The sequence below is a fragment of the Ptychodera flava genome, chromosome 18 (genome assembly GCF_041260155.1).
Source record: "Ptychodera flava strain L36383 chromosome 18, AS_Pfla_20210202, whole genome shotgun sequence".
NCBI lineage: Eukaryota > Metazoa > Hemichordata > Enteropneusta > Ptychoderidae > Ptychodera > Ptychodera flava.
This window is the reverse complement of record NC_091945.1, coordinates 35957779-35979039: the sequence shown is the minus strand read 5'-3', so window position 1 is coordinate 35979039 and position 21261 is coordinate 35957779. Positions and strand designations below refer to the sequence as shown.

The window sequence follows — 21261 nt, the reverse complement described above, 5'->3', positions numbered from 1 at the left end:
ATTCAATGTTAATGAAGACTGAGCAAATGTCACTATATTTTGGCTTTCATAACCATGACATTTTGGCAATCTTGTGTCAGTGTAACTAAATTTCAGTTGACCTGGAAATTTTTTTGTAAAATAAACCTTGTGTTGTTCAAGAGAAAAGTGGCTTGTGTTTGCAGTTTATGCATTAAAACTTGCTATCATTATTTGGATGCTTGAAGTATGGACTTGAATACTCTCATCATCGATAACAGTGCACATCACTGTATTACTAGCATTGGTTCAATAATTTGGGCAATTGCCTTGACTATTGGCTGCTAGATTTGACAAGTCCCTTTATGTATCAGTGTAAAAAGAACTGGTAAAACAAATATTTGGTTTGAACTTACACTGCGAAAACTGTACAGTTGATAAAAGGAAAGTAAACGCTAGAAAAATTATCAAATGTTACAACCATTGTTGTTTAGACTGAAGACTAACTGTTCTTCTGAAATCTACAACACATTTTATAATGATAAGTAAGCACCTGCTTTTGGCTGAGAGTTTTTAAAGCATATCTGACTAATGTAATAGTGTAATATCTCTACCTGGTACATGTTTCCAGTGTAACTTTATAGTCTTCTCCAATCTCATTGGAGTCACTGAATTCCTCTTCAATAACTGATCTTTTATGTTGTTTGTTCTGATGACCTTTCTTTTTCTTCATTTGCTCCTTCATCTTGACACGCAATCCAAATGCTGGTGTGGCAGTTGGGTCAGGGATATTGTATGTCACATCAATCTATAAACCCATCAGCAATTTCAGAAAAATTAAATTCTTACAGATAAGTTAGTTTGAGACTCTAAACAGATGCCATGCCTGGTGTCACAAACTTTATAGATCAGTTCCTGTGGCTGCTCCTTAGAATTCAGAGATGCACCACCAGAAGCAAGTGACTGACAGTGTACATAACCTCAGCTGATACAAATATTCCAGCATAAAGTGCATCCCATGTATAATATTCAAAAAGTGTCTGGATAAAACAGGAATTGTACCAGTACCTTCTGAAGGCATTTTACAGAATAGAAAAGACTGTATGATCTGCGTAACATTCACAAAGCCTACCAGTATATACAGATTTATTGTGCATATCATAGTCTGGGGAAAAGACTAGGTGTAAGTTTGTTGACTATTGAACCCAACCCATTTTACCACCATAGTTTGGTTCAGACCAATGAGTTTCAATGGTGATTGTGGACCAGTTTTAAATACAGGGCATTGGAGGTGAATAGGATAGAAAACAGATTCTGGAGCATTTTAGATGCACAATGTAGGTGTTTCTCATATTGGGGAACACACTACCGTAAAAACCCGATCAATTCGACCAGAAAAAAATAATTACGATTTCAAAATCGTCGATTTATTAGGAAATTAAAACTGCCGAAATAATTTAGTGGTCGAATTAATTGGAACGACGAGGATGAAATTTACGCGAGACATGTTTGCCATGTTGAGACTGCTTCAAAGCATGGACTGTGGAATTTTTTGAGGTCGACAAATTAGGTAACAAAAAACCTCAAACACACCTGGGTGTCACATCAAAATCAAAGTGGCCGCGATTACAGACGGAGCGATCTGTGACACTGCCACCGGCCGCTCGACGGACGACGCGTAAGTTGACATCGTGTGCCAGCCCTTGGAAATATATAGTAACTCCCTGACAGGCAGATGAGATAGTCTAATGGCGTTTGATGCATTGAAAGTTTGTAAAAATAATAAAAATGACATCACCGATCATAAGAAACGTGGTGTTGAAGATAATAGTTTTTAAGAGAAGACTATGATGACCATATTTCTGTAAGTATTGTCTAACTTTGGAAACCAACATCTGAAGATTTACTTCAACACTTTTATATTTATTCTACTCTTATTATAAGATTAGTCGAATTTCTGGAAAGTAGGTGTACATCCCGATGTCTGTGTATCGTCTATACCGAAGTCATATCCGAAACAGTATAATCAGATCGCGACAGCGTAAACCTCTCTCTCTCCGTATTTCGATATTTTATATTGTCGACATTTATATTTAAGTCTGAAGTTTCAGGTCACTGCTCAATGCAAGTAGTTGATGTCAATTTTCCGTATCGGGCATGATCTCTATCGTCTCTCAAATCATTTCCTGCTATATTCGATATCAGACTCAAAACACAACGTGAACAATGCTGATAATATATTGCATATTTCGTATCGAAAACCGGTAAAGTTCGTAACTGGTGACATGTCACGGCCTGGAGAAAGTGTATCACCATCGATCGAATGTCCGTGACGCTTTTGCTTCCAAATTGACATAAGACATATTGCACAGGGAACTTCGCGGTATGGCAATTATATGAATTTTGCCGTGAAGAAAAATTTGTGACTTTAAATTGGCCGTACAACTAACAGTAAACATGGCGGAGCAATGATACCGACTTCAGAGACTTCGATTTTTTTTTCATTGCGACCGCTGCGCTGGTGAGAGCGAGTCGTCCGGTCGAATTTTTTCCCACTGGCTATTTGGCTTTGAATTTTCAATTGCCCTCATGTGCTAAAAACAAGACGGGCGTTCGCTGTGAATCAATAAGCCTTTTGAATATGAAAAAATCGGACATCTGAACCTCAACTCGCAGCTTGAAAGTTGTTCTCCGAATCAGGACAGGGACATCGGTGAGGCCGGATTTCACGTAGCTATGGAAACCGACGGCTCGTTCGTTGTAAGAAAGCATGCGATGTACGTCACATGCTCTCTTGGGCCTTGGAATTTCGCCGTATCGCCTCTACAGACTACACCGTCTATTACCTAACCATGCTAACAAACACACGATAGTTCAGTAACATATGTCTTCATTAATCTACCGATCATCGACCGTCGAACACTTCAAAAACAATGGTCGCGGTCACGGATTCAAGGACGTTCACATGAAGACACGATCAATAAGTGGCGCGCAGAAATATTTTTACTGGTTTTGAGAACTTCTAAAATAACTTGTAATCTGTATATCTTCGCACATCGAACCGATATTGTATACCTATCACCGTCGAAGTTTATGTCTTTCACTGTAGAGTTCTTTTTATCCAAAACACATATCCAGAAGAGTCCCACAGAGCAGTCAAATGAAAGGATAATTGCTTCAAACGAATGAAATTGCACGAAAGAATGAAAATCAACAGCACATCCTGGACGTGGATTTAAAACAATAGCGCTTGTGAATAGGCCTATTCTATTTGAGTAACGGGGATGGAAAGCACAGAACTGTAAAAGTACTGGAAAAACGTGCCATTTTTCTCGCAATTTTAGCAACTGTAACGACCCTTTATTCTTTACTAATACCTTTCCATAATTGAATTAAACTAGGTTTAGGGCTTATACACAAAGTGTACACTGATGTACAGAACTTTAAAAAGTACTCTGCTGGGAACGAGCAGGGGTTTACACGCTAATGGGCGCAGTAAAACAATGGTCACGTCCATAGGTTCAAGGACGTTCACGGCGTAAAATTGCTTAGACTTGTTTTAATATCTGGTCATCGGTGTACTGCTACCTGTGAATCGAAACGACAAGTGTAGGCCTATAGCTTTGAAATTTTATGGGAGAGAGACACCACGACTGAGACCGGCAGTAGCACAACAAACTATTCCGAATTGTGCGTCCGTGTTTAATACAGACATCTCTCGTAGGTGATTCTGGTTTCTCAATCGAATCAAAAGTCCAACATTTACAACATTGACATAAAATATGTCTGAAAACTTTTGTTTTATTCAACCAACTGATTCATCTCCTTTGATATCCCCTAAGCTACATGTAAACAGTCCGGAAAGACTGACATCGATGTCTCCCGGGCCCCCATGCATACAGTATGGCCGTACGTGTTCAAATATTTCAGTGTTATACATTTTCTTGTCCTTCTCTTTCTTTCTGAGCCAGTGTCATTATTGTGAACACGGCATAATAAATAATAATAATAATATTTCTTCACCGTTTTGCAAAATATCTCGTCAACCGGGCGCATGGGCAACGTCTTTGTACGTTGGTCAAAACTGATGACACTGTAGGTCAGGATATCACATCGGTCAAAGTAAGATTGAATAAGGAAGACGAAAATGCTTTCATCGATTGACAAAAATGAGAAGGAACGAGTCAGTAAATATCGAACCATAAAGGGGAGATCGAGACTGCCATCCCCCATGATTAATCAACTGGGAACAAAATATATATTTCGATCAACAGACTTACACAACCAGACAGCATTTTATTCAGCTTTAAAATAAGTCACCCTCTTTCCTATAATAATACCCACTCTGCTCTGTCCCCAATCGGTATGGCCGTCCGGGTTTCGCCTGCCGTCGGCGTACTGACTGATACATGGTTATTTCTTCAGGGATCTTTTCATCGTTTGGCATAAAATAGAGCATCTCTTTTGGTGCACAAGGCAAATCAACGTTTAGAAGGAAAGTCACAGGAGGTTAGGATATTATATAGGTGAAATTAGAATGGAATAATGAAGATGAAAAGACTTATCGGTCGACAAAAATTGCCAGAAACCGAGAATTGAGATTGTCTATTATTAATTGGGTACAAAAATATTCGATTGAGTCATTAAAACAGCCAGAAAGAGCATTTTCTTCAGCTTGAAAAAATAAGTCGTCGTCTTACTCTTTCCTTGACACTGTCCCCATTTGCGTTTGAAAATATTAGTCTGTTCCCAGTCGGTAAGAACGCACGGCGCGGCGGCGGCGGCCGTACTTACTGACATGTAACATCGATTTTTCCTCAGCAATTTTTTCAGCGTTCGCAAAAGATTTCGCAAACTCGTCCTTTTAGTGCACGGGGCACATCTGTCTATGTGTTTTAGGAACAAGCAACATGTGGTTTAGAACATAATATCTGTCCAATTAGGAAGGGATATTGATTCACACACAGAAAGAGTCTGTAAATTTCAATCGACACGGGATGGTAAGAATTCGGAAAAGACAATAAGAAAGGGAGAAAGTAGGACCTAATTTATTCTTACTTTCTTCGATATTAAGGTGAGAAAATAGTGACAAAACCAGAGACTAGAGGGTTGGTACTTCACACACGCTGAAACTTCACGCAGATTTCGAAAGAGGGCGACTGAGATAATCATGTGACCCAATGAAAACCAATCTGAAAGCCGTTTACAAAGCCCTTTGTTGTTCTCATTTCTGCCTTTTTGTCTGACCTCTGGTTCATCGTATTCGTAACGGTGGTTTTCGATGTCTTGAAATATCGTTCATTCACCAACTGAAGGAAGTTTTTGAAGGGTATGTAATTCGGTCGAATTAATAGAGATCGAGAAAGTCCCAATTTTAGTCGGTGGTCGATTTGAAAGGTCCCAAATAAAATTATGTTTTGTGAAAAAAATAGGGTGGTCGAATTAATAGGGTGGTCGAATTGATCGGGTTTTTACGGTATGTTTCTAGGTTTACCTGAAGTAAAGCACATCCTTCGCCTTCACCTTCAGCTGCAAAAAGCAATGTAGCAGGAAAGCTAGTAGGAGTGATCTGTCACCAGAAAAAAAATAAAATGACAGCATTTGTAGATTATGGTCAAGTTAAGAATGTATTTACAATTGTGATTGGGTTCTCCATGTTTACAATAAAACTAGGTCATTGACATTGAAATATTACAATACATAAGTTTTAATCTGATCTTTCCACGATGGATATGAGCGATCACATCATCTTGGATGTAGGAACGTCTTCTTGTCATTGTAAGATGATAAATTAATGGAACAATTTTGTTTTCAGTCTCAAATTAAGGTAATATGCACCTCGAAAGTGAAAGACTTAAACTTTTGCTCTAACTTTCCTCAAGGAATCTTTCAATCATTCTCTTTCAAAATCAAGAATAAAAATAGGGGGTCACCGTGCAAATTTTGGTACCAGAGAAAGAAATAACCCAAGATTTACCGATGTCAGAAATTCAAAATGGCCGCCATCCCTGTGTTAACTCTATGGTGAAAAATAAAAATTTTCGAATTTCAAAAAACTAAGCCGGTGAAAAGTTTTCTTTCACCAAGAGCTTTAAAATAAACCCCCACATGTGGTATATCAGAAGAGAATTGTAAAAGTTTGAGAGTCCGAATGTCTGTCCCCGAGGTGCGTTCTACCTTAAATATGGATTTATAAAACTCCAATGAAGTAAACACCTCACTGATTTCAACTATTACTTGAGAAAACCAATGACCAGGCTTGCCTGAAACATTTTTGCATTTCTATTCATAAAAGATACTATGCACTGAAATGTGACTTGTTCACATTTAACCAACCATGAAAATCTGATATTTACATGATTATATAAACTGTAAGTTGACATGTCCAACTATCAACTTTCATTATACCCGGAAAATGTTCGTTCCTGATATGCTTTGTAAATATTATTCTGAATAATGTAGCAAACATCTTGATCAACTGAAAATTTCAGTAACTAGGCATTCAGTTTAAATATGAGAAATATTATATTTTTGTTTATCAAATAGGCTATATGGTTACAAAGCAACATACTGTATCTGTCTGAAGGACTTTGCTGTTTTCCTCGTTGATATCAAAAGTTTTAAAGGAATCAACGGATATCATTGTGATGGAAATATTGGTGTTTCCTATGTATGCCAGCGTTGCATACTCTGATAACCCCTGCAAGGCTACACATGTATCCTGTTTCAAATAAAAAAGAAATGAATGATTAGAAATGAATGATTGTATAGATAAACAAATCAGTAGGTAGATGAATTATACACGCATGACACACACACATACACGTGTGTGCATAAACACACATATACATATATACACACACACACTAATACATACATCATTCATTTATGTATATAATCAAATACATAGTGCATAAATTCTGCACATTTCATTCGGGAAGTTAAGTAAGGTACTTGGACTTCATTTAAAAAGTTCAGTGAGTTTCATAAAGTCTGCCTAACAGTAATTAAGTGATTAAACTTTGGCATATCAAATTACACTGACAAACAAAACAAACTGCATGGTATGAACTTGGTACTGAAAACTTAACAATACACATAAAAAGTGAATACATTGTGATTTGGAAAGTGGCCAGTGAAAACACTGAGGAATATGGAAAAAATATCCAAGTATGGTTTGCTACATGTATTGATGAATGAGTTATCCGTTTTAAAGGTAGTTTACCTGTGTTGATGAAAATCCGCCCAGAGAATTCCTTTGTTTGGACAGCCACTTGACAACTGGAAAAGCAGATGCTACATCACCCATTTCTGTGTATGTCAGTAGTCCATATGCTGTCATTTCAACTTCAGCTGAGCTCACAGAGTGCTTAAGACCATCACTGAACATAAAAAATGGTATCTTCTCCATGGGATGACCAGAGAATCTCCAGTAGGTGAAACCACCTATTAAGAAAAGCAGACCATGATGACAGTGGTCTTTTAGCAATTAATATTCGTTAACATTTTGAATATTTCATATGAAATGTAGTTGTGCTTGAGCAACAGCAAATCATTAAAGGGGGGGATCGTTGGAAGTCTGCTCAAAGGTTGCCAGAGACCCCTACGACTGATGTAAACACTGTATCTAGGGTACGTTGGCAATTGATGAAAGTTAGAACATGTTTGTTAACAATATCGTAAAATTTTAATGTTGCAGCTATGTTGACTTGATCGATGCATCTAGATATCATGCATGAAATACATTGTTTGTAAACAAGACAATCCCCTCCCTTTAAATGGGACTTCATTTCCTATGCCGTATCTACCTGTATTTCCATTTATATTTGAAAGTTGCCAACTAACCTTGCTTGATGGCAAATGTGTTCAATTTTCTCACAGCAGCACTTGCAAATTTGCTTTTCAGCAGAGTCAGTGCATAGGCAGTTTGTGCAGCAGTGTAGGGGTCTGAGATCTGTCCAGTTTCTACGTAGGTTTCCAAGAATTTCTGTGCTGCCTGTACAGCCATGGATTCCCTCTCACCAGTCATTCCAACTTCCAACAATGCTACCAATACATATGCCGTCAGGGAAATGCGACCTTTCAAACCTCCCTGTGGGTAAAAGAAATGGTGAAGATGCTGTTCACATTACACAGGCAACACAACCAATAAAATATTATGTAAACATGGTATATTTTTCACCTCCTGATTAGAAGTGAACATTGATCAATGCCATCTATCATCTGAGTACAATTACAACACACTATTGATTTCCCGAGGATGATTTCCCTGAATCTATTTTTTGTAAGATAAAACTTCATGCTTGTACAACCAAGCTAAAATTAAGTTTGCATGCTTTCACTGATGGCAGAACCAACGTTACATGAAAGTGTACAATCAATATAAGTGGAGAGAAATCTAAAACAGTATTTAATCATTCTCGTCTTCTTCCATATCATCACCACCTCCACCACCACCATCATCATCATCATCATCAACATAATATAATCAATATCTTCACCACTATCCCCATTACCCCCTACAATCATTTGACATCTTCATTGTGACAGTATAGCTGTTACATGAACTATTACATTTCTTATTTGCAGAAAAAGATCCATCACTTGTGTCTCTGTCTGAAAGGTAGAATCCACCTCAGGAATAGGTATTCATACTCTCACATTTTTACAATGCTTTTCTGTGAGTTCATGTTGAAGCTTTTGGAGTAAATAGTCTTCACTGTCCTTTTTAAAATTGAAAAATTATTTTTTCCCAACGGAGTTAACACAGGGTTTTACATTTCAAATGTCAGAAAATTTTAGGTAATTCCTTATCTGGTGCAAAAATTTGCACATCGACCCCTTCTTGATTTTTTAAAGAGAATGATTTAAAGTTTCCTCTGGAAAGTTTGAGCATAAGTTTTAGTCCTTCAGTTTCAAGAGGCATACTGCCTTTTACGTGTTATTTTAAAAACGTTTCACAACCAAGTCAGTGTACTCCTATTAAACATACACAAAACATGCCTCGTACATCCCTACCTGGATATCTTTATTGATAACTTTTCCAACAGGTGGGAAATATCCATCACTTTTCTGATATTTAATAATCCAGTTGACGCTTTCCTCCAGTTCTTTTGGATCAATGTAGATGAATGATCTTGACTGTGCAAATGACTTCAATACAAATGCTGTAAGCCACATACTACCTGCAGAGTCTCTTTGACCGAATGCACTATAAGAGCCATCCTTTCTCTTGTATGTCAGCTGTCTCTGATAGCCTACAAGTCAATGGATGAGGATACACATAATTCAAAGAACTGTCTAATTACAACTAACAGGTGACTTAAAAGGATAAATTTCATGATGGTAACAGTCTACATCAGAGTGCTACCTCCTCTTTTCCCAAAGACTATTTGGGCAGCCTTAATTGATGTTTCATGATTCTGCAGTTACAGTATGTCTACGGTAGATATACTGGTATGTGTTATCTTAATGTAATGTAAGTTTTTCACAGAATGCCAAGATTTATGTCCAAGTAAATCATACAAATAAACTATATTACATGTGATGGTGCAGAGCTGATGCAAAGAAATTTGCAGAATTTATATCTCAATTTAGTTACTGAACAAGGGATGAAAAATACAGGAGACCAGAGAACTAACATACTATATCACTTCTGGTAACGAAAAATTATACTGATTTTAATTCTTGTTGCTGTTTGAAGAAATGAGGAATGCTGTATAGGAAAACTTCATACATCTTCTAAAGTTCATCTCCTTGACAATATGCCTTTAAAAATCTGTTCATCCAATTTCCAAGTTCACCATCATAAACAAATTATTTGGGCCAAACCATTGTGATGAAAAGGTTAGTATAATTTTAAAGGAGTGCATGTACTCAGGCATGAATAGTGGATTAAAAACTCATTGGATGTGGGATTGTACATTTTAAATCCTGAAAAGCAACGCCATTGAAATCAACATTCTTCATTTATTTAGAATAGTGACAATAACAATGTACGTCTAACAATGTATGTCATTTCGAAGGACTCTGCTTTTGTAAAAGCCTTCTTTGTGATATAGAAAAGCTTATTCAAGCAGTCATCTTGGATATAAAATTGTAGCTGTCAATATTTCTCAGATGTTCAGATAGACTTTGCCATTGGGTGGAATTTCATGATGTGTTGTGTTGACTCACCTTCCACCAAATACTCAAGGGCTTTCATCTCTGTCTCTGGTGTCAGTTGCATGGTTTTTTTAAGGTATCTCAAGACGTAGACATTGGGTGCAAAGTGAATCATATTCTGTTCACCACATCCATATGGAAGTCTCAGTAAATTGTGCAAGTTGGTTAGCGTAGGTCCCATTACATCTCCTGGAAAACATTAGTATAGAATGGTTTCGAAATATTATATATAATATTGAACAATCCACAGCTTACTTTTCTCAAAGTGACTGAGTGCCATGCTGTTGAATAATTAAAGCTAGATATGATCTGATTTTTATACATCTACCATTGAGAACAACAGAATTTTGCTTGTGTTAAAAAGCCTCATGGAACACCTGTTCCTTAACATTTACTATTTTCAGGCACCTCTAATCCCTGCAGCTGCATCAAAGCATTCACTGTTGAACAGTTTCAAGGGACCAATTGAATGCCAGAATATGCCTCGCGCTCTGTACATGTAGTGTAGTGCACAGGTTATCAAGAATTGCAAATGGTTATCAAAAAACACAAATTTAAGATGTATTAAAATAAGGTTATCACAAAAATACCAGAAAGGATGCACTCTGACATTGTCGCCGCCCATCACCCTGTACTGCACGTAGGGCAATATGCTGCGCCAATGTTCTCATAATAACCTCATAATATCATACTCTTTTTGATGCACCATTAGAACTATTTTAGAAAATTTAAAGTGTTTTCTTGCTTTATATGCCAAATTTACCGAATTGTACTACCAACTCAAATTCAGTATGTTATTTTATGTCTTCTGGATATACTCACCAGTGACTGAAATTGATGTTCTTTCTGACCCTCGGACAACATTCAATGGAAGATCTAGAACAAACGCCTCACTGTATGTACTTTCAACATCTGAAATAACACAACCAAATACTTTGTAAGTCACATCATATGACATTGAGAATGAACAGCAGTAGTTTTACGTCAAAGACATAACTAATGAAATCTGAGAAGCAAGATAGGATTGTATACTTTTTCAAGCTACTGGAACACAATTGGAGTAAGTTTCATGTAATTAAAATCCACTCCACAAATAATATTTTACAGCTGCATGAATTCTTAATACCTGCCAATGTTACAGTATAAGTAAACTGAACTTCTTCAATACAAACTCTATTCATGTAATTGAAAGTAAAGCCAGGAAGGATAAATAATGGTTCGTCTGAATCACTACTTCTACTTTAGCCAATTTGGAACTTTTTCGAAATTGTGTTCAAATTGAAGTCTTCTGCATTGCAGTTATTCCAATTTTGTTTTACTTTTAATGCACTTTTGTTGTTTATATTATTAGGTTTTTTCTCCTGGGTACATGTGGAAGTGCTTAGAATTTGATCTGTCAACACTGCCTTTGCAATATGTAATGCCTTGATTATTGTGGACAGTTTGTACAATTTAGCCTTTAAACCATCAGTAACAGCTAGATTTTGGGAGATTTGCTGGTTTGTAAAAAAGAAAAAGATTAGCTCAGCACCTCTGTAGCATTGCCAAGAAAATCTGAGGAAAAGTGTTTTTTTCCCTAGCCTAAGAGAGTTGGATAGTGTGTAATATTCACCACAGGAACAGCTTAATGCTTGAAAGGAAGGCAATCAAATGTGCTATAGGTATTGATGCTGATGGAAATAAACTTAAAGCATAAATACATACTCTCTTTCTTCCATATAGTGAACTCTCCCATGGATCCCCATCCGGTAGAGAAACCAATGTACATAACTGTTAATGGATTTGCATCTTCCCAAGCCAAAAACACAGAGTCATTGCTTGGGGTCATCCCATGCCCAACCTACAGGCAAAACAGATACATATACCGGAGTTTTCTCTTGATTCAATCCTGAAGTTTTAATTTCAAGACCTAGCAACCTGAAATGACTCCATTCTGCACAGGTTCAAATGCTTTCTTTCACTACAGTATCAGTTTATTTTGTGCAGGATGTAAACTCAAGTAATTTAACTCAACAAGTTCTTTTGTTATGCAAATTATGACATAACTTATGACCAATCAGAAGAAAGGCTTGACATTGGTGATTTGTTTCTTACACAAAGGCCTCTGAGATACAATAATATAGGTAAATAGCTCGAGGTATGAATGACAACATGCACAAATATTCATAATTTGTCCAGGGACATTTCACTGAAGATGCTTTCAATGAATCCAATTCAGAAAAGGTCATGTATTTTGTGCATTGTTTCAATATTTACCTGGATGTATCCATCTTTCCAGCTAACCCAGAATGCCTTGAATTCATCCCATGTCACAATATCTTTTGTAGGCACTCTTATTTCATGGTCACCTTGCAAATGAAAACAAGCCAAAATATTAATTAATGCTTTTCAGAGTATAACATTGAAATATCAGGTATGATTGATTCCGTAACTATTCATGAACACTGTACTGAAACTACTAAAAGACATTCATTTTTCATAAATGATGACCTATGAATGATGCCCTTTTATTCCATCTGTCTATTGTTGGTATACTGGTGTAAGAACACTAACATATTTCACCGTGACCATCTCCTAATGTATTGTCACCAATGTGCTGAAACCAGAGCTTGTGTGTCTGATGACAGAAGGACCATAGCATACCAAATTTTCCAGGGAATAGAAATTTATAAAAGAGGCAGTGTGCTGTGCCTTATCATAGGACTAGTCTCATATTTATTTAAAAATAAAAGATGAAAGAAGGATGAGGAAGCTGCTAGCTGCTCTTCATAGGCAATATCTATAGTAAGAATACAAGAATATGATGATGTAATACCTTGCTTAGACCTTGCAATCCATGACTCTGTATTCTGAAATCCACCAATGACAATCTCATACATTTCAGGCAGATCATTTCCCACTGCTGACAGCGCTAGGTGTACATCATTGTATGCCTTGGTACTGAATGTAAAGTTGGTCACACCTTCAGGTAATTTTTGATATTGGTATTCATAGTTGTCTCGGGTGGAGATTTGGATTCTCTCTGTCAAAACAAGTACATACAGAGTAATAAAATTTTACTTTACATATTTTCATTTATTTAGAGTTATCTAAAGTAAACCATGAAAAAGAATCTATGTAGGATTGGGTGACTGAAACAGGTGCAAATCACCTTTACAAAGTCAGTCCCCATGGCATAATAGACAATGAGCGAAAGAAAAAGCTGACATAAAATATATTATAGCAAATTGTCAGGAAAGAAGATTTATATGAAATTGTGAAACCCTTGGCAAGTATTGGTAATACAAGCTTGATGATTGAGACTGTACCAGTATTTTTTGTGTTACCATTATTTTGATTTAAATTGTCGAGTCAATTAAATTAAATGTAAGGTAACAGTTTGACTTATTTCTGACAAAAACGTATCAAAGACTTCTGTTGAGGTCAAAGTGGTCACAATGCTACATCCTGATAAAACTTTTTTCAATTTTGTATCTATTGAGGAGTCAACTACCTCAGTGAGGTCCTTGAAGTATACAGAAACTTCAACTTCACTCACAAGACACTTGACTGATAAAGAAATTATCTGAATGATGGATTTGCTGGTGGTTCTGATAAACAAACACTTCAGACAGTGAAGTCATACTGAGGCTAAAGCTGAATGATCAGTATTACTCTATTTCATGGTTGAGCTTGAGTAGGGATTTGATGACCATACAGCAAATTTTTCTCTAAAAAACATGTGAAAGCTTCTTGATTCTTTTGAATTTATCATATTCTAAATTTTAAGTTCTGCACATTTTTGAGAAAAAAGTGTATTAAAGAGAGACATCTCACCATTTTGACAGAAGAAAACGCTATGAGTGTAACGCCTTGGTATACCTTCCGCCTGAAAACGACAAAAACAAATTTTGTAAATGTTTTATAGTTCAGTCCTTCACAGCGAAACAAGGGAATATATAGCTTGGTGTATTTTTTTCATTTTTTCAAAATGCAAGAACAATGCTAAAAAGCAACATTGCTTCAATTGATTTATTTGATCTTATCAATATGTTAGCATTTACACTGGAGGTTTATAACATTATCAGATTGGGACTGCAATCAATCAACTGACAATACTTTCTATGAGAATTATCATATGTAAAACTAGCCATGGTTAAGTTGACAGACAAATGCAGCCGAAATCTAAGACCAACACACTTGACTATCAATAATTGTTCTTATTTTACAAGAATTTGTTGCCAGTAATGGTATCATTGAACTTAAATCTTTCACACTCCCTCCACTCCATGCATTAGTGCATGTTGTTCCAATAAAAACCCCATCAAACACAATGGGATGTACAAAAGTCTGGTGGTCAAAGGTTTAACCCTTTCACCACCATAGTTTGGCCAAAATCCATTGTTATCAATGGTGAGTGTGGATCTGTTTATTAGGAATTGGGTTGAACAGGTTACGATCTAGATGAACTAAAATATTAATGCACTGGTAAAAGCACAACATATACTGAAGACTATTTTATCACCTGGGATGAATTTCATTGATTTTGTTGTCATTCAGTAATTATCAGTGAAATGCAAGTTTACCACACTCTACGTCACTGTAAAAGTTAGAGAAACTTGCATTAAAGTATCTGGGTAATACATTATTTTGATGGTCAGCTGAAATGAATTTCAATGAAGATAAAGCACTGTAGTCTACATAAAGTAATAAGACAGGGATGATTTGTTTATGTACTTTCTCATAGTGGCAAAAATCTATGAAGTAAAATTGTTTTTTCCTAGATCTTGAACAACATTTTCTAAGTTGATGTACATTACCGGAAACACTAACAACAAATGCAACCACCTTCCCTTGCCAGCTTCTCTAAAAAAACACAATGAGAACATTACCTCAACTAACATCTGTTTTGACAACTTATCCTCCGCTACCAGCACATTTTCATGCTTGATTGTACTGTATCCACAACAGGTTGCAGCTTCAAATGCTTCAGCATGAGCTGAAAGTTCGATTGGAAAACACTTATCTGTCAAATACAGTATCTATGACATATAATACTATTTATTTGAAAAACATAAAAACTTGAGGTTATCATATAGAGTGAATGATCCACATAATCACTGTATTTCTCTAATGATATGCATTTTTCCAGTACGATAAATGTTGGATTATCAAAGACCAACGATTTAGTGACAAACTGAGAGAACACAGCATGTGCATAGATTAAATTTAATATTAATCAGGACCTTGTATGCTTGTAGTATGGTTTGCAGTATGGTATCACAGCAGCTGAGATTGCTATTGACTCAACAACTCTAAAAAACACAATTGAAAATTAACTGTATGAAATGAGGTCACTATGTATAAGTAAGTTGTTACAAAACTTGTCAGAAGAGTTATTTCACCTGTAATATTCTTATGGCCAATATCTTCAAAGACCATTGTGACTGAAGTTGTTTGAGTTTCTCTAGCTTGCAGACAAAGTTTCCGAGTAGTTCGTCTGTGGTGCTCAGAGACAAACCTGACACCAACTGGTATATGCACAGTAAGGTGGACCTGGAAGAACCAAAGAAAATTAATTTTCATAATAAAATTTTACAGTCAGATCTTTCTACCCAACAGCATATCAAAAATTAAATGGCTTGTGATTTCTCATTGTTACATGCTAATTCTACGATGAAGACTGATATACACATGAGAAAGCGCACACAAAAAATCAGCTTCCACTGTAGTCATGGACATTAATATAGACTGAGGTTACACAGTAAATTTTCCAAGACCTACCTCAGCACAGACATCAAGGTAGTTGTACACTGTGACAGGGAGCTTGACTTGTTCTCCTCTGATTACTGAGTATGGCATTGTAAAATCCACAAAAAATGGTTTGAAAGTCTTGAGAGTGGAAGTCTGAGCTATTCCAAGTCCATACTGCTTTGATACACTGACAGCATCTATCATCCATGATGTAATGGTGTCAGGAACTTTTACCTTCAGATGATCATGCTTTCTAATTGAACTGAAAAAAACGTAACAAATTTCAAGTCAACTTTCTCAAAAACTACAGTCACACACTAAAAATTTCTCAAAATTAAGACTTAATATACGTTTGACCTTTGGTGAACAGAACTTAATACCATGAATGATATTGCTGTCACACGTAACAGCTGTAGGCAGCTGCATCGTGTATTTGGTGGTCTCCTGTACCATTATCACAGTAAATACAAAGGGCGTACATGGCCACTCAATACATGTAGTCCTACACATTCTTTTTTGAAATTGTAATACAAGCCAAAAGTTAGTTTTGTTCTTGTACTTAAAGACTGTACAATATCAACATATACACTATTGATACATTTTAGATGTAACATGAATCATACATCCTTGTACATTTCATAAATACCATTTGGTGACAAAGGTTCAATTTCTGTTTTAATCAAGTTACTATTTGAAAATTAATCACAAGTTTCACTGTAGTCAGGGATATTCATATAGACTAGGATTACAGAGAAATTATTAATGTCACTTGTGCCTTAAAATTGCCACACAATGCTATCCCTAAATGAATTTCATGGAGGAACTACTGATGCCAAAGTGAGTATGTAAGTAACTCCAAACAAATGTATACAACTTGGAATGGTAAATCCACAGGTCAATGAACAAGAATTGGTGGTGGTGGTTTTGACTTCAAACCACTAGAGTTGCTCACTTTTTATCATGATACCTACCTTACATTAAAACACTGCCATATCCAGGTCTCAGGGAAGTATGTTCTTTTCTTTCTCTGCGCTCTTGGAATAGTGGAGTAAGTCTGTGGGTTTGCTTCTTTGGCCTGGTACCAATCTGAAAAATATATGCAATACAAACCGCCACATATTAAAATAAAAGAGAGGTAAAGTGAATTTTACATTTACTGCTCAAATTCTGAATTTATGACACCTACATTTCTACTAGAAATCTCAAAATCTTCATACTTGAATACTGTCATGTAAACTTGGCATTGAAGTTGATATATGAAAAATCAATACAGTCTCACCTGTTGGTAAATATCTGAAACCATCTGTTAGGGAGGTTTCTTGCCTGTGATTCAGCATTACATGGTCTGTCATTACAGTCAATCCAGTTTCCTTGAGTCAAGATTGAAACAGTTTATATCAGGACAAAACAAATGGTCTATGCAGTGATAAAGTACAGCAGACTGAAGAAAGAAGTAATAAATCACTTTGAAATGTAGCTGAGCTTGCACATGCTTCATGTGCTAAAAATACTGATACATGTTCTTACATACACTAGTTTTCACTGCTATGGTTTGAATTTAGCAACATGGATTATTGTACATTACCGTATTAAAGAGTATTTCAACATGGAAAATGTGGATGACATTTAAGCTATACCTGCTTGTACAAACTTTTTTAAAGTATGTGCCTTGATGTTTCCAAACAACAGTTTTACAACTTTCCTCCTTCAAAATCATTAAATAAGTTGACAAACCAACTAGCCAGATCATCTTTGAAACAAACTCTTTGATTGGCTGCTGCAGTTATTAATGTGACGTAGGAAAGTCGGAATTGGCTAACTGATCAGCCTATCGAAAATTGGTCAAAGAGTTATCATGCAATTTCATAGTAGAATTTGGCAAAGACCATACTCTTTATTGGCAGTGCAGTGTCACAAAAACCGGTAACAAAGCCCTCTACTTACCACAAAAGCAAAGTGTGCATCCCTTGATGACCAAAACAAAAGATTTCTCCTCTTCCGTGATGAAAAACCCCAAAACATGGTGTCTTCATTGTCTATCTCACTAGCATCATATTCTTCCAATTCTTCAAAGATCTACAATTACATGTCAAAATGATAAGCAACTTAGTTTTGCGGAATACACTGTTTAAGAAACACTTTTGTGATGGCCTCTCAAGCACTCCTCTAAAGTTTGTCACGTTTTAAAATACAAGTCTTGGCAGTTCCTCATAGAGGAATATTACATTAAGAATAAATCCACATAATCTTTTGTTGATAATCATCTGTAATCCACAATTTTGAGATGAAATTGTTAAACTGTTTCTGGCAGTTTTAAATTACATTTACGATGAAAACATTCTTATACATGAACAACTTGTGTGTTATTCTAAAAGTCCAACATGGAAGACAGTATTTTATTATGCAACATTACTTTGCTTTTGATCAAATGAGAACTTTTGGAAAAATATATCATTTTCTCTTTAGTTGTATTCAGAGTTTCATATCAAGCAGCCTTAAATAAAAGTTAAAATCAACCATTTTCAATGTAGATATGAGGTGCTTTTGAAAATATCTGAAAGATGCTACATTTCTATTAAAGTTCAAATCATAGTATTAGCCTTATTATAACCATAATTGGTACATGCCACGATAGCCTTGTTATAACCATAATTAGTACAACCATGCCACGATACCCACTTTATATGGGAAAATGAATGAAACAGGACAGGTGTACCCATTGCACAAATATTACAAGACATGTCAACAGGACTGACATAACATCTTATGACAAGAGAAATGTATATAACCCATACAAGAGTATCTTTGTCTTGTAAGAATACAACAAAGAGAAACCAACAGGTGGTTGACCAATAGGAAATGCATGTGTAAGTTATTCAACTGTTATTTTACCTCCTGTGCAGTAAGCTGGTATCCAGGTTTGAACACATGTACGCTCTTATCCACAGCAGCAAGGCATACACAGGATCCAGGTTCAGCATTCAAATTGACATCAATTCTTTCACTTGGATAAGCTTCATCCTTTGACAGACTCACTGAAATCTGTAACATTGTTTTTCAAAGTTTGGACAGAATTTCAAACTTATTATTGATATAAAAGTATGGAATAAATGAAAATGAATAGATTATTAATATGTGGGAATAGACATTCTTGCCTGAAAATTCAATTGTTGAGGAACAGATTCAGTTGAATGAGGAGGTATACTGCCCTCAACGTCATTAGCAAATTGTGTGCTGAAATTGATCAGAAGTGGAATTCTCTTTTTGTAATATCTTTTAGACTTGCTGTTTTGATACCAACTTTCCATACATGGCCTTGCAATTATGAGAGATTGGTGCAAAGTTGATTAAAAATAAAGCATTTCAGAGAAACTTGTAATTCCATGGTTCTGTGTATTTTTGGTTCTGAAGTTAAAACATGTTGACTGGCTGTCTTGCAAGCACCCTCTTGAGAACTGAGATGAGGAGTTCAGACACATTCAAATAGTACTGGGTATGTGAATTGGTGCAGTGAAGTGGCCTATACCTCAGTGATTGTTCACCATCTTGAAGAATATCTATCAGAATGGTAACAATCCTCACAGCTAGTCTGCCAAATACTAGGAAGTGTTGCAAAACATCAGATTCAAAGGGTTGTGTCCAAAAACTATCCCTCTATTTTCTCAATTTTTCTGTTTATGGGTGTAATTGCAAGGTCAAATATGAGCCATTGGCTTCATTGATATAAAATGTTTTAGAATTTTTTTTAAAACATCTCAACAATGCCACTTTAAAGCTATGACATGCATACATCAGAGATTCAATCACATTTGCTATGATTCTCTCAGGTTGCAATGGCTATGCATGGACATGAGACGGATGTATACCTGATTTTCAAAGACTGGTTTGACTGGAATCAGAATGCTGTCTGCCACTCCCTCATTATTCTCTCTGACATAATACACCAGTAATTTTGTCAATGGAGCCATGTCATAGGTCACATCAAACCGTATATGTGTCTGACATGTGCCAGACTCTGTTGGTGTGCTTTCCGTGGTTGGGATATCTGTGACTGTTAACAAAATAATTCCTTTGTTACTTTAAATACAATCTTGACTTTGTTCTTTGTGTATGCAATTTCCAAAGGGGCGAGTGAAGAGCTTCTACCACTACCAGAAGTCAGACTCATGATCAAACTGTTAAGTGGAGAGGAATTTATTTTACTCATGGGCAATGGTACATGTAGCAGTAAGGGTAAGGGTGAGACATGTATGAGAAGAAAACTGATCATAAGTTTCAGTAAAATGCAGCATTGTCAAAAGTTAGTGGTGACTAAAATTCACTTTTGATTTCTTTGTGATAAATTAATCAATTTCATTGAAGACAAAGATGTACCCACGTAAGGATACTACGTTAATGGCATTTGAGAACATAGTTTCATTGTTTTGATATCATTGAAAACATAGATAAAATGGTCACATATAATCCACATCTATATATCCTCATATTTATCTATGATGGTTATCAAAATCCTCCCACAGCTTCACAACCATCCTGTTTTCCTTTACAGCAAGAACTTTTCAAACAAAGCATAGTTTATTTACAACTTGAAAGTAGTTCTGATTGAATTACCCTACTTCTGACAACTGAAGTGGGGTAATATATGGAAAACCTGTAAATTGTGATGTGTGGTGTCACACTATGTCAATCCGGAGCTCAAATCTAGGTCTATGTACTTGATAACGGTTGTAACATTTGCCCCTTCCCATATCATTCTTTACCTTCTGGTATGAGTTGGCCATCAAGGAAAGTGACCACATCGGAATGTGCCGCTCTCTTTCTAAATGGATGAGATGCATTGTGAGAACCAGATACTACAATGTTTCCCCTCGACATAGCTTCATAGTGTAGGATAAAGTTACACGGACATGTTGATAACACTGCAACTTCTGCTGTATCACCAGCCTGAAACATCAATCAATTTAAAGTACGGTTAAGAATAGAAAGAAATGTTCCAAATGTTACAATGGTCTTTGAGATCTCTAACCATTGCTTGTGATAGTCAGAGCAGTGCAAAAATACTGATCTGGTCAAATTATGGTTACAATATGTTTGCTTTTGTTACAGATTGGAACAAGTTACTGACAGAAGGTTTTTTGATAAAAGCTTTACGATACACAGAAAATATCTGGCCACAGGAAAAATTAGTAATATCACTACTGTATGTGATATCACAAAATGAAGAGGAGCTATTATATATCTACCACTATGAAAAAAAAACATTCAATCATTATCAACAAAGCTGGTAATAGTGAGCAAAAATGACTATATACATGTAACTTCATAGTTTACATTGCGATACTAGACCCTACCAATCACTGGCAATTAACAAAGTAAGACACTTTTATTGGTCTATACAGTTATCAT

The 21261-nt window shown here is 36.0% G+C and overlaps 1 protein-coding gene across 1 annotated transcript in view; it reads right to left on the bottom strand.

The window, feature by feature from the left end:
* The window catches only part of LOC139117501 (C3 and PZP-like alpha-2-macroglobulin domain-containing protein 8), a 63007-nt gene that overhangs the window by 9235 nt on the left and 32511 nt on the right, over positions 1-21261 (bottom strand). Inside the window, exons 14-34 of the mRNA XM_070680664.1 lie at positions 20616-20799; positions 19722-19906; positions 18748-18897; positions 17800-17931; positions 17135-17225; positions 16827-16941; positions 15886-16117; positions 15507-15657; positions 14994-15100; positions 13939-13990; positions 12938-13144; positions 12379-12470; positions 11827-11962; positions 10945-11034; positions 10135-10311; positions 8977-9215; positions 7804-8050; positions 7184-7404; positions 6530-6679; positions 5453-5527; positions 573-766 (exon numbers count right to left, since the gene is read on the bottom strand). Coding sequence (XP_070536765.1) covers positions 573-766; positions 5453-5527; positions 6530-6679; positions 7184-7404; positions 7804-8050; positions 8977-9215; positions 10135-10311; positions 10945-11034; positions 11827-11962; positions 12379-12470; positions 12938-13144; positions 13939-13990; positions 14994-15100; positions 15507-15657; positions 15886-16117; positions 16827-16941; positions 17135-17225; positions 17800-17931; positions 18748-18897; positions 19722-19906; positions 20616-20799 — 3227 coding nt within the window. The remainder of the gene's footprint in view (positions 1-572; positions 767-5452; positions 5528-6529; positions 6680-7183; positions 7405-7803; positions 8051-8976; positions 9216-10134; positions 10312-10944; positions 11035-11826; positions 11963-12378; positions 12471-12937; positions 13145-13938; positions 13991-14993; positions 15101-15506; positions 15658-15885; positions 16118-16826; positions 16942-17134; positions 17226-17799; positions 17932-18747; positions 18898-19721; positions 19907-20615; positions 20800-21261) is intronic.